The sequence below is a fragment of the Parasteatoda tepidariorum genome, chromosome 7, assembly GCF_043381705.1.
Source record: "Parasteatoda tepidariorum isolate YZ-2023 chromosome 7, CAS_Ptep_4.0, whole genome shotgun sequence".
NCBI lineage: Eukaryota > Metazoa > Arthropoda > Arachnida > Araneae > Theridiidae > Parasteatoda > Parasteatoda tepidariorum.
The window spans coordinates 83,940,752-83,959,095 of NC_092210.1; the positions used below are offsets into that span (position 1 = coordinate 83,940,752).

The following is an 18,344-nucleotide window of genomic DNA, read 5'->3' on the forward strand; positions in this document are numbered from 1 at the left end:
TTTTTAAAAATGTAGATAGAGAGATGATTTTTTTTCAGTGCATTCGAAATAATTTGAAGTTTTATTACAAGCAAAAAAATTTTTTTAAACAATTTTGATCATTTTTTGGGTATTGGGATTCTTTAATTCATAAAACAGTGCCAATGTAACACTCATCTTGAAACCCGGTCACAAGAATGTTATATCAAATTACAGACCAATTTTAATTCTTTATATATTTCTAAATTATTCAATATATTAATGTCAAGTTGAATTTATGATATTTTATATTCAACATTTTTTTTGCAAATAACCAGTTTCGTTTTATTGAAACTAGATACGCATTTAATGTTCACAAATTTCATTTACACAAGCATCAATAATAATAACAACGAAACCTTTGTATTTGAAATATTTCCAAAGTAACGTAAATCATCGATTTTAATTCAAAAACTCAAACTTAATAATACTGGAATAAGATGTAATATTTTAAATTGGTTTAAATCTTGCGTATATAATTGACAACTAAGGGGAAAATTTAACAATCATTTTAGTAATAACATTTCAGTCTTAAAAACTTCTTCTAAAGGTTCGATTTCATGACCATTGCTTTTTCTTAATTTTTATCAATAGCTTATGAAAGTTAAAACTATTCGGATCTGTTATTAATTACGCAGATGATTCTATCTGGCTTTATTTATGTTTTGGCATGAATACTCCAAAGTCACAAGTAAACCTATATTTAGTCAAAATAGACAACTGGTTTTCTTTTAAATTAAACTTATCTAGATTTAAGTTTAAACAAGATCAAATACATTTTTTTTCACTTAACGAATGTAAATTTCTTTTTCAAAACTAAATTTTACTCACCTGAATGCAATGAATTTTTAAACTACTCTTGTTATTTTTAATAATCTGCAAGTAGTATTAAATACATTGGTTTGTACATTGATTGCAATTTAATATAAAAAAAAACACACGCTAATGTATTTTTTTTTAAAATCCGTTTTGTCCTTTATAAGTTTTGTTACCTAAACAAGAAAATTATGATTTTTTTTTATTACTCTTGGATTTATTCTATTACTAACTGTCACATAGTAAATTGGGAGAGATACTGTAAATTCATCTTTTATTTCTCTTGGATTTATTTTATTATTAACTGTTATATTTTAGTTTTGGAGCGATACCATAAATCTTTCTTGTACCCGGCATTCTTTGTACAGAATAAATGTCGAAAGATTTCAAATTACACTAGACATACTAAATACCTAATTATAAAACCTAAAAATTTAATATCAATTCACCACAATATCTTTTTCTGAATCATTTGAAACATTTTCCAAAATAAATCACTTTGTATATTAGAAGAAAAAGAAAATATTTAAGACAGACATCATACTATAATTTTTTTTAAATTTCAACTATGAGCAAAGAAATTTTTCCACTTCCTTTATTTAGCTTTGAAATTGTGCAATAATTTGCCCGAGGACATGTAGTCAATAAACAACTATCATCACTTAAGCAAGTTTTGTTAAGGTCTTTATTAGAAACTGAAGATATTGATTTTTATTTCCATATCTAGAAGTGAAATTTATTTTTCAATTATAGTATCACCAGAATTTGAATTTTCCAGTATAATATTTGGGTTTTCATATCTGTAACAGTTCTTAAATTTGTTTATTAATTTTAATGTCAGTTATTTTACAAAATTTCCTTTAGGGCATAAATGTTTTAATCACAAATCTTCACGCCTGCATTTTTAACACTTCAGAATTTTCAATTTTTTCCTTCTTGTATGTAACTATTTGTGCATTAAATTTTGGACTTGAATTATAAATATTTTGCTTTCGCTTTTGCATCGTGTATACTTATGTTCGACAGTGTTAATTTCAAATTAATATTAGTCGCTACTAGTACTAGCCACAAATAATCACGAATTATTTTGGTTGTTATGGTGGTTATTTTCACACGATGGTTATTTTTCACTTTAAATTAACGACCCTAAGAAAAGGCTGGTATTTTTCTAAGATTTAAAAATCTTAAAAATTTGTTTTTAAAAACCCCGATCCTAAAATTTGTTCAAAAGTTTCAATTGGTTAGTACTTTAGAGCTCTATGAAGAATGGAATTTTTTCATGCTCTTAGAACACACCGTTGATAAATATGAGGCTGCTGACGATTTCTTTTTCCTTCAATCATTTTAAATATTCATCAGTGATATTTTCTAGCTTTTAACTCTCATCAAAATGGAAATTTTTAACGCGTCCTTTAATATTTAATTTTTTCGTTATTCGTTATGTCAGATCAATTTGAATTGATTGTATTGATGGACTATGTCACTAAATTAGCATCCCTAAAGCTCTTAGAAATAACATGTTTATTTTGTTTATAATTTTTTAAGACGTGAACATATAAATCAAAATAATTTAAAAACAACTGCAATTGAAATAAAAAATAATAATTTACGGATTGAAAGCAAAATTAATGGAGAAATAGTAATAATTCACTTAAAAAAACGCAAAGAATCAAGCTATAATAGAAACCAACAATGTTTAATTAATTTTGGTAATATATTCCAATTGAATTGAAAAAGAATATGCTAGAAAATAAAATAAATGCTGAAATTGCACTTGTACTTTTAAAAGAACAGTAAAAAAATCTCCATACTGCTGTTAATTTAAATAATGCTTTATTAAATTTAGTAATAGTCATTAATTGAAGAAAAATAATAAGCTATGAACTAAAACGCGAAACTAAGGAGAAATGATACTAATTCGTTTAAGAGCAGCATAAAAAATCACCCAATTATTATTGATACCAATGATGTTCATTTAATTGCAATGAGTACTAATTGAAAGTAAAAAATAATTTAAGTACTGAAAAACAAAATTAATTGTGAAACGGCACCAAAGTTATTCAGGATAAAAGTAAAAAGTATCCTCTGTATTATTGACGAACTAGGCACTACTGTCAGTATGAATATTAGTGCAGTTTTAATAGATACCAAATATACTAATATCGGTACATTTAGTATATTTGGTATCTATTGAAACTGCTCCAGTACTGTTCCGTTTTATACAGATACTGTTGAAAGAGGTTTTTCAAGGCTTCGTGTAAGGAATAGAAGGAGGAGAAAATTACTTGATTGCGGATAATTTTCTAATCATGAGTTTGTCTCGAGCAACAACATCATGCCAAATGATGATTGAGTACATCTAATATTTATTATAATAGAAGGAAGTACTAATTTGCTTTTACTGAACATAATAACGTAACTCAAACGGGATGGACAAAAACATATTTAAACAGAAGATTAACTTATAGTTTTAACCATCGAAGGATAATTTTAGAACGGGATAAAAATGAAACAAAATAAAAATAAAAACGAACATAAATATGCTAGAATGAGTAATAGATAAATGAAAGGACCAGTGCATGGTATATTATAGAAAGATATAGGCATTATAGTATTAAATAGTATAGTACAGAAAGGTATAGCATGGTATAGGAAAGGTATAGGAAGCAGTAGTGTCAATAACGACGTCACAAATCACGAATACACTATTGAGAAAAAAAATAATATATTATATATAAAATAAAATATAACATTTATAAAAAATAATATATTTTATGTTTAAATTTAATAACATTTATTAAATTTAAACATAAAATAAATCCCTATGTCTATATTAAAGTCGTAGTTCTGTGGCCATAGTTTTATACTCAGAAAAAATTATTTTCATAAAACACTTTCTCAGAAAAAAAAGTACATTCTGAAATAGTGACAGTAATGATCACTTAAAGGTGGTTAATGTCCCAAACAATATATTATTATATGTAAACCATTTGACAAAATGAAGTCCCGTTCTAAAGCCATACATTATCCCATTCATAAGACATTCGAATGAAAGGATATCAAAACAAATTGTTGGGTAACAATAGAAACGAAAACTTACTTTAGACCTTTTAAAAAATCACCAATTTTCAAAAGCAGTGTAAAAAGGAGAGAGAAACGATCCGAGAATAAAAGGGAAAAAAAACCACATGTAGCACATTCCACAAATCCTCTATTTGCTGTTAACGACCAAACTGAGCGAAAAAGTAAGAAGGAACAAAAAAGATCATGGCTAACCACACAACTAGGCTCTGTAAATGACGAAATTTATGCAACGGGGAAAAAGAAAAAAAATGTACTTTACAAATCGAGACCTTTTATAAAACATAATTGAAGCCATTTTCAGCATACCAGCGGAAAATTGGCTTCTAAAAAGACCTGCCGGCTTTAATCCAAAATCTTCCATGCTGATAATAGCATGCGAAATTGGAACGGAAGCAAGAAAGAAGAATTTTTTTTGTCCTTCTAACGTCTTTAATTTTCCAATCTATGGAATTTCAAAGAAGTCCCAGAACAGTTTAGTAAAGCCAATGTAAAAAATAAAAGAAATAATAAAAGATAAAATTGTGTTTTATCACGGAAGTAAAAACTTCATTTCATATCAATGAGCTGCGAATGTGAAATAATAAAATAAAATTTTCTTGTTAAAATAACCAAAACAATTAAAACTAGATAACTAAATTCTTCATTTATTTTATACTTTTAGTGTTTTTATCATTTATTGAGTTTTAAAAGTTATAAAACCATAGTTTTTTCATGTTTATGCAGCGAAATAAAGAATCAGACAGTTTTTCTACTGCAAATTTTATTTGTACGATATTTAAGCCCAATAGTCAAGTTTATAATGAACTTCTATTTTTGACCATAATTTTTATTTAAAATATATGGATAAAACTTCTAAGAAAAAAAAAGTTTAATTATATAATATTCCGACTCTAAGGGTCAAAATATTATAAAATATTCGAAATAAGAAGCTATTTCCTTTATTAAAATATGCACCAATATTATCTCCATAATTTTGCATCTTTGTAGACTGAAGACGGTAGTGAAAATCAACGTATTCTTGAAAAATTAATTTTTAAACATTTTTAAAATTAAAATAGTTTCCCTTTAAATAGTTGGCCAAATTGAAGATAAAGTGGTTGTATAAGGGTAAGGAGGAATGTTAAGTCGTTTTACCGCGAAGGATAAGAAAGTAGTCTAAATTTCAATTTCAGTAGTCTTGCAAAGTAGGATCTAGAGTTGCCCTGCAATAAGAAAAAAGTAGATCTTTTGACATATGTAGGCTATTTTACTTTACATTTTTCAATTATTTAGTTAGTTGATGTGTATTTCTACTATGATCGATAAACCAGGCTTCTTAAAATGATCTCACATAAGCTTTAAGACCTGGCACTCACTATTAGAATAAAGTTATGCTTTAGATTGTGTTTTGGTGATTCATCTTTGTCCAATTAAGAACTTACTAAAAAAATAATCAAAAACTCAGAACTAAAAGCAAAGGTCAGTAAGGCAAGATCAACTGTCAAATCATATTACACTGTGTTAAATACTAAATTTAGAATGAATGTTTCCTAAATAGCATTATGATTATTTCATAAGCAATTAAAAGTAATTTTAATTGAAACTAAATATAAAAATATTTTTTTTAAGTTTTGAAAAAGGGATGCTTAATAATCTAACAGTATGTAATACAATTGAAAAATTGCTCTTAACGAACGATTATTGTTTGTTACTTCTTAAATGCGCTTAAGGAGTTTTCTAAATAGAGTATGATTTTCAAAGGTTATAGTTAACTAATTGGTTCTAGTAATTAATTTGGTAATAGTTCACTAATTTTTCTAAAAAAAGTTATGTCGGAGTCAAGAAATATCATGTTACTATTAGCAACCAAAATGGGTAAATAATAATTTATACACAACATGGCGATTATTATTTTTAGAGTTTTATATGAGGGAGGAGAAAATGATGATATCAATCAAAAATAGCAAAGTAAAATATCGCTGTCTAATAGATATCAAAAAGACTTCCTAGTAAAATAAAAATTGACAAAACAAAGTCCGTGGAAATGGTTATACATCTTTAAAGGTAAGCGCTCGTTCAAAAAAAAAAGGTATAAATAAATAATTATATTTTAAAAAACGTAACAACTTGTCTAAAGAGGAAGAGCATACATTACCCTAGAATAATGGAAGAGAAACTTATAAAGTTACATGAAGAAAAAAACTTAAGACAGAAAAAATAGTTTTTTTATAAAAATGTTTCTGAATAAATATTTAAACGAAGTTTACGAAATCTTATTCAGTTATTGAAAATAACTACCAAAGTAATCGATACAAGTTACAAGCTCATTGCTTCATTTTCTACCATAGGGTGTACAAAAAGACTTGTTTTCTTTCGTTATTTATAGTTTCATTGATCTTCTAAAAACTCGAAACTTTACTTGTTAAGTATGAAAAATCGCATGACCTAAAGACTTCTAAAGTTAAAAAAATCATTTTCTAAGTATTTCTTGAGAAATTTAACAAAAAAATGCCAGAAACATTTCCATTATCCGTTATTGTAGAGTAGTGTGCACATTTCATAGACTTAACTCGAAATATTCAAATTATAATTGAAAAAGGAATTAATAAACTACGGAGTGAATAATACGGCTGTAAAACAAGTTATAGCAAATAATATTATTTAAAAAGAAAAATACACAATTGTACACAGCATACGCATAATACGCATCATTATATTTTCATTCTTACTCCCACATTGTTAATTCATTATGTATACAAATAGCATGCATGGCGAATGCTGCATTATTAACTTTTTTGGGAAAATATATTACGTTCCCCCAGTATTTGTAATTCTTAATCGCGAAACTCTATTTTAGTTTTCATAAATGCCTAAATTTCGTTAAAAGATCGCTAATTTTCAGCTCCTGGAAGATTATAGCGAATGTATTATTTTTAGATAGCATCAGAAAATTTCTGAGAAATATTATTAGCGTAATAATATTTAAACTTCGTTGTAATACGTAAGTTAATAAATGTTATATTTACAAGCAATTTGAATCTTTCTTTGTTTTATAAATATTGCTTTTATAAAGATCGAGTATTTCTTTTATAAATATAATATAAATATTAATAAATATTGCTTTTATAAAGTTTTTTTCAGAGAATATCAAGCAGCAAAATTTCCAAACCTAAGCAATATGATTTATTTTACCTTTAAAACATCTATACCAAATACACAAGTTTCTCAAAACTCTAAAAGAAAAAAAAATCAATTTTCCAATATTATTAGGCTTAAAACTAATCTATAACCATTTATAACTTAAGTTTTGTTTTAGTATTTTCTTTCGAAATTGAAGAGTGAAACAAATCCTTTGTTTCAAACTCGGATTTATTGCAAGTTCAAAAAGATCGAATAAGATCAAATTTGAGCTAAAAGTTCTATGAGTGAAAGGATTTTTTGCTCGTGAAAGAAAAGTAGAACAAAACAAAGCGACAACGATTGAAATTTATTTTTAGTTCTGGTTCTCAAGCTCTCGAACTTTTTAAAAATATATGCTCCCATTTCAGAAAAAATAAATAGTTTTATTTATCTGCAATATTTGAAAAAAAATCTATAAATTAATTCAGAAATTAATAACTTTTAAATTATAATTTTTGGTGTTTTAAAAATATATGTCTGCAATATTTGATAATTTGAAATAAGTACTTTACTTTATTATTTACTTTTAAAATTATCTCATGCTTTAGTAATTTGCTAGTAAAATTAATTAAGTGCGAATATGTATAAATAAAATTATCGAAACATTTAATTATTGAAACATTTTTTCACATTTTTGTCTTAACCATTTCAGAGTTGCACACTCTTTTACACTGCAAAAAAATTCTTGATAATTGTTTTTGCTTAGTTGTAATTCTTGATTAGAAATAGCTACCGGCTAGCAAGAACATTCAAATCTAAAGGAGTTCGATGCTTGATAACAATGCAAGTTTCAAGGCTTTTATGAAAGTTATGAGCAGATATTATCAGAAAATGCATTTATTATCAATTAAAATTACGACTTCATTCCAAATAGCTAGATCACTTAATTTTAATTAGATCTCAGTACTAGACAATGCAAGTGTCTACTAATACCTTCTTTAATATACTTACTGGCGAAAGTTCCCAAATTTCAGCTATTAATTGTGACGTAATTATAGCAATCTCATCCCCCCTTTTTTTTCGTCAATCAATTTTTGAAAACTCACTTACCTAAAAAAATAAAAAATGTATCAAAAACAATTTCCTGCTTGAAACTGTGTTTTTTTCTCTGCAAATGGACTTCTCTGACATTTTTGAATTTCTTGTTTTAATTAATATTTCTGTTTGAATTTACGTAAATTCGTTTTCAGTTTAGACACCTAATAATTTGTGTTGGAAAAAAGCTTATGTACCATACCACGTGGTACCTCTATATTAGACCTGAATCTAATAAATACACTACTACACGTACACATAATTCCTACAAATTTAAGTTAGAACAGTAACTAAAATCGTAGAACATTATTAAGATTATATCATACTACCACTACACGTGCGCATGCAAGATTATAATATCTTTACCCGTATAGGTCAGTACAAAAGCGTAAACCAAAATTCTCTAGAATAAAAAAATTATTTTTAAATAAAGCTACATGGTTGAGAAAATAAATTAATTACAACAAAAAAATAACAGTAGAGGTTTCAAAGACGTCAAGCCTTTATGATACATAAAAGTTTAAAACAAGTTTAAGATTTTAGAAAAACTTACTGTTTTCTTAGTCTCAACCTTATATATTTAAATATTGATTAGGTTTAAACGACATAAAAAGAATACACGTTATTTGCCGCCCCAAAAAAACATGCGAATGCTTTGGTGCTATAACTAGTATATGTTCCTTCAATACTAAGTCACAAACCGATTATGAAATATATTAATAGGTTAAACAATGTGAACAAAGCACGAATAATAAAGCAAACGCACGAATAATATGCGACTGTTTCAGTTTTACACGCAAGAACTTTTCTCAGTGTCGAAAGTCGGGATGACAGCAGATAACACGGGGGAAGCAAATAGAAACAAGGAAAAAGTAATTTAATTAATATAGAAAAAAGAAACAAATTTAAACAAGATATTCAAATAAAGGAAGGAGATAGAAATAGGTGTAGGGGGAGTTGGGTAAACAACCCAGGTGTGCGAGAATTAAAATTGGGAAAGAATGTAAAAATAAAAAGATCATTAACTAAATTATCCGTAATTTTTGAAATATGAAATAATTAAAAAAATTAAGGTTACTAGATGTAAAGCAGTATTAAGCGACATCAGAAGAAAATTCAAACCTATGTTCAAGGTACGTGAGGCCATGAAAAACCCTTTAATATCCTGATTTTGAACATATCTGCCATGCTCTTTCTCTTAGCAAAAGTTGAAATACACGTTTTTCAAGTAAAATAAATGCAAGACTACGCTAACAAAGAAAAATTACTATTAGTGTGTATTTTGTAGCTGAAGAAGGTGCCTTACACTTGACATTATTTGTATTTTTCGAAGTTGTTTTAATTTTATTCATTACCGTGTTATTTTTTAAAAACAACATACAAATGTTAATAAACATTGGAAATAGAATGATAAAAGATTTGTGATAAAAGATTTGTGAAGAATGCATTTCAGTTTGAAGTAATAAATCATTATGAGCAGACTACATCCATGAAAGTTCTATTTATTGATTTGTGTAATTTCATTAAATCCATTCAATTAAATATTAAAACACCGAAACTCTTTTAATGTATATCATAAATTGTTAGTAAAACATGCATGAACTATCTGTTACGTCATTTTTTTTTATATTCTATTAAATGCATCACCCCTACATAAAAAGAAAGAAAACAATCGTATATTATTCTCTTTGAGAAGTTTAGAAGAGAGCGAAAATCTGGTCGGAATTCAAAGCAGAAGTAAATGGAAAGAAAACTTCAACCACTGTATGAGAAGGAACTTCCACTCACCAGCGGAAAAGGAAAGGCTTTAGAAAGGAGAATGAAAAGACCCGAACAATGCGCTGTATAAATCAATAAAATTCTATCTTTTGCCGCTATTTTCAAACTTTTATATTCGAAGAAATAGCTGCAATACTTGACATACTTCACACCAAACCTCTCTGAATTATTTAAGTCCCAAGAAATAGCATTGGAATTGGAAGTGGTTGAGAAAATTTCTTTAATCTGCCCTGCAAGCTCTCATAGTTTTTAAAAAATTCTGTCCCTTTTCTGGTTAACAAATATTTGATGGTTCTTTATTAAGGAAGAATTTATCTCATTTGTTTATTGCAAAAATCACATAAATGAAACATTTAGATATATTTGTATAAATAAATAAAAAATTTAAGAGTCTCTATGCTTATTTTTTTTAATAACTAATTGGGTCGAAGCATAACCCGTTTTTCAATGTTGAATTAACATATGCAGAAATTATTTGAACGTTAAACGGAATTACGCATGTATAAATTAATAAACTTTGAAAAAATTGTTCATACTTTACCCAAAAATTTACTACGCTGACTTGTGTTTGTACAGAGTTAGATTACATCATAAAAAATTAAAATAGCGCTTAAGTATGGCAGTCGAAAATATGATTTTTTTAAAAATTCATGCAATAATTATGTACAATATTTTTAAATAATTTTAGCAGAAAATATTATTTAATATTTCAAAATTTATTTGAAGTGTTTACTCAACCATTTTAATGTATGACAAGTGTAAATTCAGATAACGTGGTTTAAATAATAGTTTAGGTATAGCAACTTTTAATTCAATCAGTTAATTTAAAAATCAAGATTATGTATATGCACGTTTAGTGCTAAAGATATTCCATTTAAAAAATATATACGAAAAAGAGAACAAGAGGAAAAATAAATCGGGAATAAAATACTCGAAATAAAAAAATAATAATATACGAGACATTTGCAACAAAAAGTTTTCATACGACTTCAGACAAATTTTAATTGTTCAATTATTTTTTCAAATTTTTTACATTGGTAAAAACATCAAAAATAAGCGAAAAATGTGTAGATAAATATTTGTAAATTATGGTTTACCAAATGTTTCGATAATTCACTTTAACTGCTTCTAAAATTCCATCTAAAAGTATGCATACTATTTTATTCGTAGTATTTTTAAATTAATCAATAGGTAAAACTACAAAAATGGAAACAAATACTACATAAAACACCAAAATATTTAAAAAAATGCACATCATTTGCAAAAAGAAATATTCATAAAGCTGCAGACGAATTTCAGTTATTCTTTTCTCTTTTAAATGTATTTTTGGCGAAATCTAATACAAAAATGTAAAAATTACATGCATGCAGAGAAAAATTGGGAAACATTATTCCGTATGAAAATAAAATAATTAAAGCTAGCAAATTTATTTCAATCTATTTCTTTATTGTATTAATCAAAAACAAAAATAAATTAAAGGAACTACCATTCTTTGATCTTGTGTACATAAATGCTTAAAACAAAAATTGAAGCTACAACAAGCAGTCATAAACAAATATTTTAACGTACAAATATTTGTGAAAATTTTAAAGTCAGTCATGCAGTTGCGAAAATATTTTTTTTTCTTTTAAAATAAGTCAAAGATTTTTTATTAAAAAACTGTGAAAGGTTTCGATGCTTTATTGATACAAATTTTTGATAATGCTACTCGTATTTCTAAAATAATCAATTGAAAAGAAAAGTCAACATTCGGCATTCATAGGATAAAGTAAATATCCAGTATTCATGTTTACTTATAACATATTGACAGTCATAGTGAAAGTAAAAAGTTAAAAAAAGAAGAATTTTTAAATTTTCTGCTTGAATAATATTTTTATCTCACTTTTATTTGGCTTCAAAATAGAATGTTTTAAACACTTTCGAAGAATATTTGTATTAAAATGAACATTAAAACAAAGATTAAAGTTTTTAAAATTTCGTGCATTTAACAATATATCATGGCATTTATAATTATATAGACGAACTAAAAATAACAAATAGCCATTATTGTCAAAAAATATCGACTGAATTAATAATTATTCACTGCGAATAAGTTTAAATAGCAAATTGAAATTAAAATAATTTTAAAAAACTAAGAAGTATGAAAATAATAAGTTATATGTTTTATAAATCCAAATAAAATGCAGACTTAATTTTTATCTTTTTAATTTTTTTTTCAGATAACTAATTTTAGTTTCCTCGTTTTCTAAAATCTATTTTTATTAGAAATTTCTTATAAAATGAAAATATGGATAGTATTGAATGTTTTGTGGGAAAACTGTACTGAAACTAATTTAAACTTACCATTATATTTATTGAAACTCCAACACTACAAATAGTACTTCTATTAGAGTTACTTTAAGAAAGTAAGTATGTAATTATTCAATTATTTCGTATTAATTACTTTTGTGATATCTGAATTGAGTTGTTATAAATATCAATAGAAAAATTCAAGTGACACAAATTCTTACTTGGAGTGAGTATAAGTATGGCTAAAGCAATTACAGAGCATATCGTAATGATGACTAGGAGCGAAATTCCGATCCCACGCCAATTGTATCCACTATCTATACTTTCCTCATCCTCCTGCAAAAAAAAAAGAAATATTTATCATATCTTGACTAATATGTAAGTTTAACAATGGCAAATATTCTACACAACTCACTCTATAGCGTAACCACTGAGTCTTATATGGAACGCGTAAAAATGTTGTGAATCCCAGAAAATATTAGATTTACATCTAAAGCATAGATATGTTGGTTTGTTTTTTTGCAACCATAATAAAAATCATTATCTAGCATATAACAGAATTAAAATTTCTCAATTCATTTCAAATACTGTATTGCATAAAACGTAGTGCTGCCATCTATTTATTAGACATCAAACAAATACACATATTCCACCTACTAGAACTAAAATCTAAAAAATTTATCTAAAAAATTTTGTAATCTAAATCATTTCTAAAAAATCTAAGAAATTTCGGATCAAACTCCGATCAAAAGAATTGCTACCTTGAATGCAAATTCCGAAAAAATCATTTTTAGCATAAAATTTCATGTTGCTATTTTAATAGTAATCTCTACATATATTTCCTTCAAGTGGCACCATATTTATGTATGTATTGATAAAACTGTAGTTATTATTATTTATTAGTTAAGCTGTTTTAAGTAATAATTTAAATAGTTTTAATAAATAGTTATATGTTAAGTATTTATTTAGATTCATTTTGTTAGGTTATCTTAAATAATATTTCAAATTGTGTTGAATAGTTAGTTATGCAATGACAATAAATGACTATTTGCACTGAATTAATTAATTTATTAATTAATTAATTTAAACAAATTTTAACCTTTATAAAATAACTTTAATTTAATTGTAATTGTCCGGTGTAACAAACAGTTAGTTTTTATTTATTAATATTATTGCTGTAAAGCTTTTTATTTGTTTTTTGTACGCATTGAATGGGTTGTGGTTTATGAACAGCCACCCTGGATGAATGCAGGTAATACGTGTAGACTTTACTGTTATGAAAGAATGTATAAATGAAGGATAAAGTCTATAAACCGCTTTCTACCCATGTATGCAAGCTCTGATTTATAAACAGTCACTCCATGAGAGAATGAATACCAATAATATGGTTTATTCCTAATTTACGAACGTGATTTAAACTCTACAACGATTAACAATTTGAATTTTTTTTAATTAATTTTTCCTCTTATTAAGGGTTCTGTTATTAAATTTTCCAAATATGTTTTATTAAAGTGGTATTGTATAGATGGCAGCACTGAAATGTAATTTGCTTCATATTTTTTCTACCAAATATACATTCAAAAAATTTTTTAGACGATTTAAGCTGTAAACACTGTCTTATATCTTTTTCTTCTTAGTAAATTTTTGTTAACTGTTTTATTACTATATCTATTTTTAAAGCATTTTAACTTTTACTCCGCCTTGGCAACTTTGTTTTCTGCTTTATTTTATCTCATATTCATGCATTTTTATTTTTTAGCAATAATAGATGCATTTAATGCAGCAATATAGATGGAGAGTAATTTTAATCTTACGATAATTATTCTTTATTTTAAAATATTGCATTTACTATCATAAAAGGAATGCGTCCTCAAGAGAACCTTTACGTTCTATCATAGAACAAAAATTTACAAATATATATGTAGTTAATGCTCGACAGGTGCGTAGGAGGTAGTACAGAATGCAATAGAGTATAAGTATCAGTTTTTTTTTAATCTTACCTCACGACAAAGATGAAAAAAATTTAATTTTAATGCTTCCTACTATGACGAAATATCCTGAACATATACTACGTTGGTTTGTGTGATTTGATGGCAGCTAGATATATGTTGTTATAAGTTGTTCAAGATAATTTTGAAAAGTGACCAAGCTGTTGGCCAAGGATTGATAGTATTCACTTAACTACAGTGATTCAGTGATTTTGTACTAAATGTTACTGTAAAAATTATGGTGTATCAGTTTTTTGTTCCACCAAACTTAACGACAAAAATGAATTTTACGGTTAAAAGTACTGGAGCCCTGAGTACCGGTACTTTTTACCTTAATTTAATTCGGGATTTTTTTACTGTGCACACTACGAATAAATGTAGCCATATGCATAACATTAATCCATGCATTTGCCAATTTAAATTTGAAAATTGATTTTTAAATAGTGAAATTTTTTTAACCGTTAGATTGTCTTTGGTACACTACTGCAGTCGAACTAGTTTTTAAGGAGACCACGAAGACCGAAATGATGTATTTGTCAAGAGTCTGTCTATATTATCTAAAATAAAATATATAAAGCACAGAAATGACAAAGAAATTATTCAAAAATCGCTTACCTTAGATTGTATTAAAATAAAGAAGAAAAACCTGAGATTTTTTTTTATTTAAGTTCGTGCTAATTTCTTCAAATGTTAAAAGCAGAATGATAAACAAATATAATGATATTAGCAAAGTGAAAAGGGAAATCTGATCTAGAGAAAGAGTTATAATAAAAAAAAATGCAGATACATAGAGGCAGTCACGTGAGAAACAAGATGAAGTTTAATAGTTTAATGGTTATTATTGGTTTTGTTAGATCTGGTCACCAAGTTACAATTTGCAATCAGTACACTTTCCCTCGTTAGGGTGAGCCACGTTAAACTCTTTAACGTGACAGTCTCCAGCACCCGGTTGTCGGTCTTTTTGATTGGCACGTGTGATTTCGTCAGTGTTTCGGTTTTAGTTTTAACTTGACACTCTGGCTCTTTTAAAAATAAAAATCTGGTTGTCATATTAAATTTCGCAAAAATAGGCAAATTAAGAATATATAGGCAAATTATGAATTGGTGGTGAAAACATTCTCCAGCTTGAAAGATTGAGAATTTTTATTTTTTTGTTTTTAAAATGTCCTTAATAGATTAATATCAAGCAAGCTTTTCTTATCCTTTTTAAATTAAATTTCTTATTTCTGAAACATTAATTTTTTTTTTGCATTAAAAATGATTTATCAAAAATGACAAATTTTTTCTTCTTTTCTCAATGTAAAAATTATTTTTAAACCACTTTACCTCGTGAAGAGTAAAGTATATGTTTATTACTCAATCACCTTTGTTGGGTTTTTTTAAGCTTCCTTAGTTTTGCTTTTAAATCACGTTAAATTTTTAAAATCAAAGAAGTAAAAAGTAAGGAAAAAGCAAACCCAAAAGTGTAAATGAAACACATGCACGTTTCCATTGGCAAAACACAAAATGTATAGAGAAAAGATTCTTTTTATAACTTGCTTTCTGCTTTTATATGTTAGTACTTCATAAAATCGAGAAACTTGATAGTTTCGTGGGGTCATAAAAACCTTAGAGTATTGCTTGGTGGAATAACTATTTCAGTTATCTTCGTTTTTTGTTTTTTTTTCATTCCTTGTGTTTCAGCCATTTTATTCCGCTTAAGCGAAAGAGTTGAACTATTACCAAAATTGCTGAGTTCAGAACTTTCAACGCCTATTTTTCTTTTATTGCTTTATATTTAGTTTTATTACAGAATTATCGTTAACAAAATAAGATTTCATTTTAAATTTAATTTCAACTGAAAATGTATTAAATGAAGAAAAAAAAATATTATCTTTAAATTTATATCAGTATTTTTAAAAACAAAATATTAAAGCAATGTTTTGCGATTTTATATGAAGGCACGCTTTTTATCCGGAATAGATATTTTGACAATTTTTTGTGAAAAAGGAAAAATATTAATTAAGTTTCAAAGTGATTGCTTTAATAGTAATTTTAGCAGAGGACATTAAAAAGCGAGAAGTAATAAATATTTTAAACGCGAAAGCAAGCTTTTTTTAACGAAAAGGCACAGATTCTTATTTCGGAGGTGATTGACTGATTTCTACACGAAGCTCGACTATTAATGTATTGACTGAAAAGCGTGTACTCTTGCATGCATGAAAATTAAGGAACGAACTAATCTTTAAAGACAATCGTCAAAGTAAATCAAAAATTATGATTTCAAAAGAAAAGATAATTGAAAAAATCCAAGATCATAAAGAAATAGGCTTCACATCGCATCAAATCATATATGCTACGTAATTATATACCATACAGGATTCAAATTTAAAAGTTTGGCTATTGTTTTCGATAATTTAATTACTTATTACAAAGAAACCTCGCAGATGAGTACATAAAAATTGTAAGAAAACACCAACAGTTTATCCCTCTGAATAAACCACTTTATTAAACTTTTCATGCAAATTTAAAAAAAACTCAGTAATTACACTATTTTTTACAATACATCTTAAAAGACATTAGAATAACAGTTAATTGGAAATGATTTTTTTTCTCTGCGACAAACCCAGTTCCTTTTCTTTGTAGCTAAAAATGAGAATGAGTAATTTTCATGGACTTTAAAGTAATTTTTCTTAAACTCCGCTTGAGTAAAAACATGGAGGGGGAAACAAATCAATTTCATGGGAAAATTAGAATTTCTCCCACCCCATATCTACTCGTTTCCGAAAGACAAAGAAGAGAAATGCTTCCACTTAAATGAAAAAAACCGTTTTCTTAAAGTAGAAGCAATCCATCTTCAAAATTTGTCGCCGATATTTGTTGGGTAAGAAATTCTCTAAGTTTTGATTCTGTGAGTGGATAGAACAGAACTTTTGTTTCCTGCTTTTCTTTCACTTTCCTGTTTTTAATGTTATTTTTTTTTATTTTAGGTTTTCTGTAAGACGTTTCCTAATCCGTAACAGCTGTCAATGGAAGAATACTTTGAAGAAAAGAAATGAAAGGAATTTTAAGAGCCCTATTTTGCCACTACCTGACGTGACATCAATGGTTTTAAGATAGTTTTTAAAATTATAAATATGATTTTACGATTGTATTGCTTCACATATGTATTAAAATCTACCTTTTGTTCATTATATATATATATATATATATAAAGGAAACACGTCCTAATTGTGTGAAAGCAAAGTTTTTAAAACGTAACCTTTTCTACGGTATAAACTTATTTAATTGTTCTAAATTTTTTTCTCCAAATCGTTGACATCTGAGTTTCTAAGTGAACTAAGGGACCGATTTTGGGTGTTTTTAGGAGTAGACGAAGGCTTTGAGTTAGGCAAAAAATTGTTGAACGCTTCTAAAAGCCAATTTTTTCAGGATATTATTCCATCAAAAATTATTCAAATGATGCAAATAGTCATAATGAGTGCCGGGGGCTTAAAAAATCGCCAATAAGAGGCTGACGGAGAAAAAGTAAAGGCAAAACACAATCTATGATACCTCATACGTTAAGCTGAACAATGTATATATTTAAGGCTAATTTACGCAAGCTCACTAAAATAGCCCTTAAGTCTTTTCAAACCTCCAATTTAATTTTCCACGCACTTTTAAACCTAGAATTTTTCATGGTATTTTTTCTACAAAAAAAAGGAAAAGAAAAGTTTTATTTTTCCTTGCATATATCGACTGAACAAATATTTCCCCAACTGTAAAAACTATACTGTGCTACAAGGAATAGAAAATGCAAAATAAATTACAATATTTCTTGTTTAGAAGAATACTAAATTTGTGCAATAATAATTATAATTATAAATTTATTTAAAATTACATAATAGAAATAGAATAGAATAGAATGGAAGAATACCAATTTTTGGGTTGTTCTGATAATTTTTGCACGGAAACAATACTACCGCAATACTAAATTATTCTACAAAAGTTTTATTTTAACGGAGATATTCTGGTAAAATTACCTTACTGTATGGTAATGACACTTCTGATTAAAAAGTATATTTTCAAAATTATATTTCTTAATTAAAAATTTTGTCAGATGTTAAGAAACTATATTTTTATTATTAATTTTATCCAAATCCTTTACAAAGCACTTCGGTAAAAATTACGAAGCTTTTCAGTGTTCCCATGGAG

General features: G+C 26.7%; 1 protein-coding gene across 1 annotated transcript in view; it reads right to left on the bottom strand.

Moving 5' to 3' along the window:
* The window catches only part of LOC107456089 (inactive dipeptidyl peptidase 10-like), a 253,685-nt gene that overhangs the window by 92,179 nt on the left and 143,162 nt on the right, over positions 1-18,344 (bottom strand). Inside the window, exon 2 of the mRNA XM_071183704.1 lies at positions 12,402-12,516. Within this exon, the coding sequence (XP_071039805.1) occupies positions 12,402-12,516 (115 nt within the window). The remainder of the gene's footprint in view (positions 1-12,401; positions 12,517-18,344) is intronic.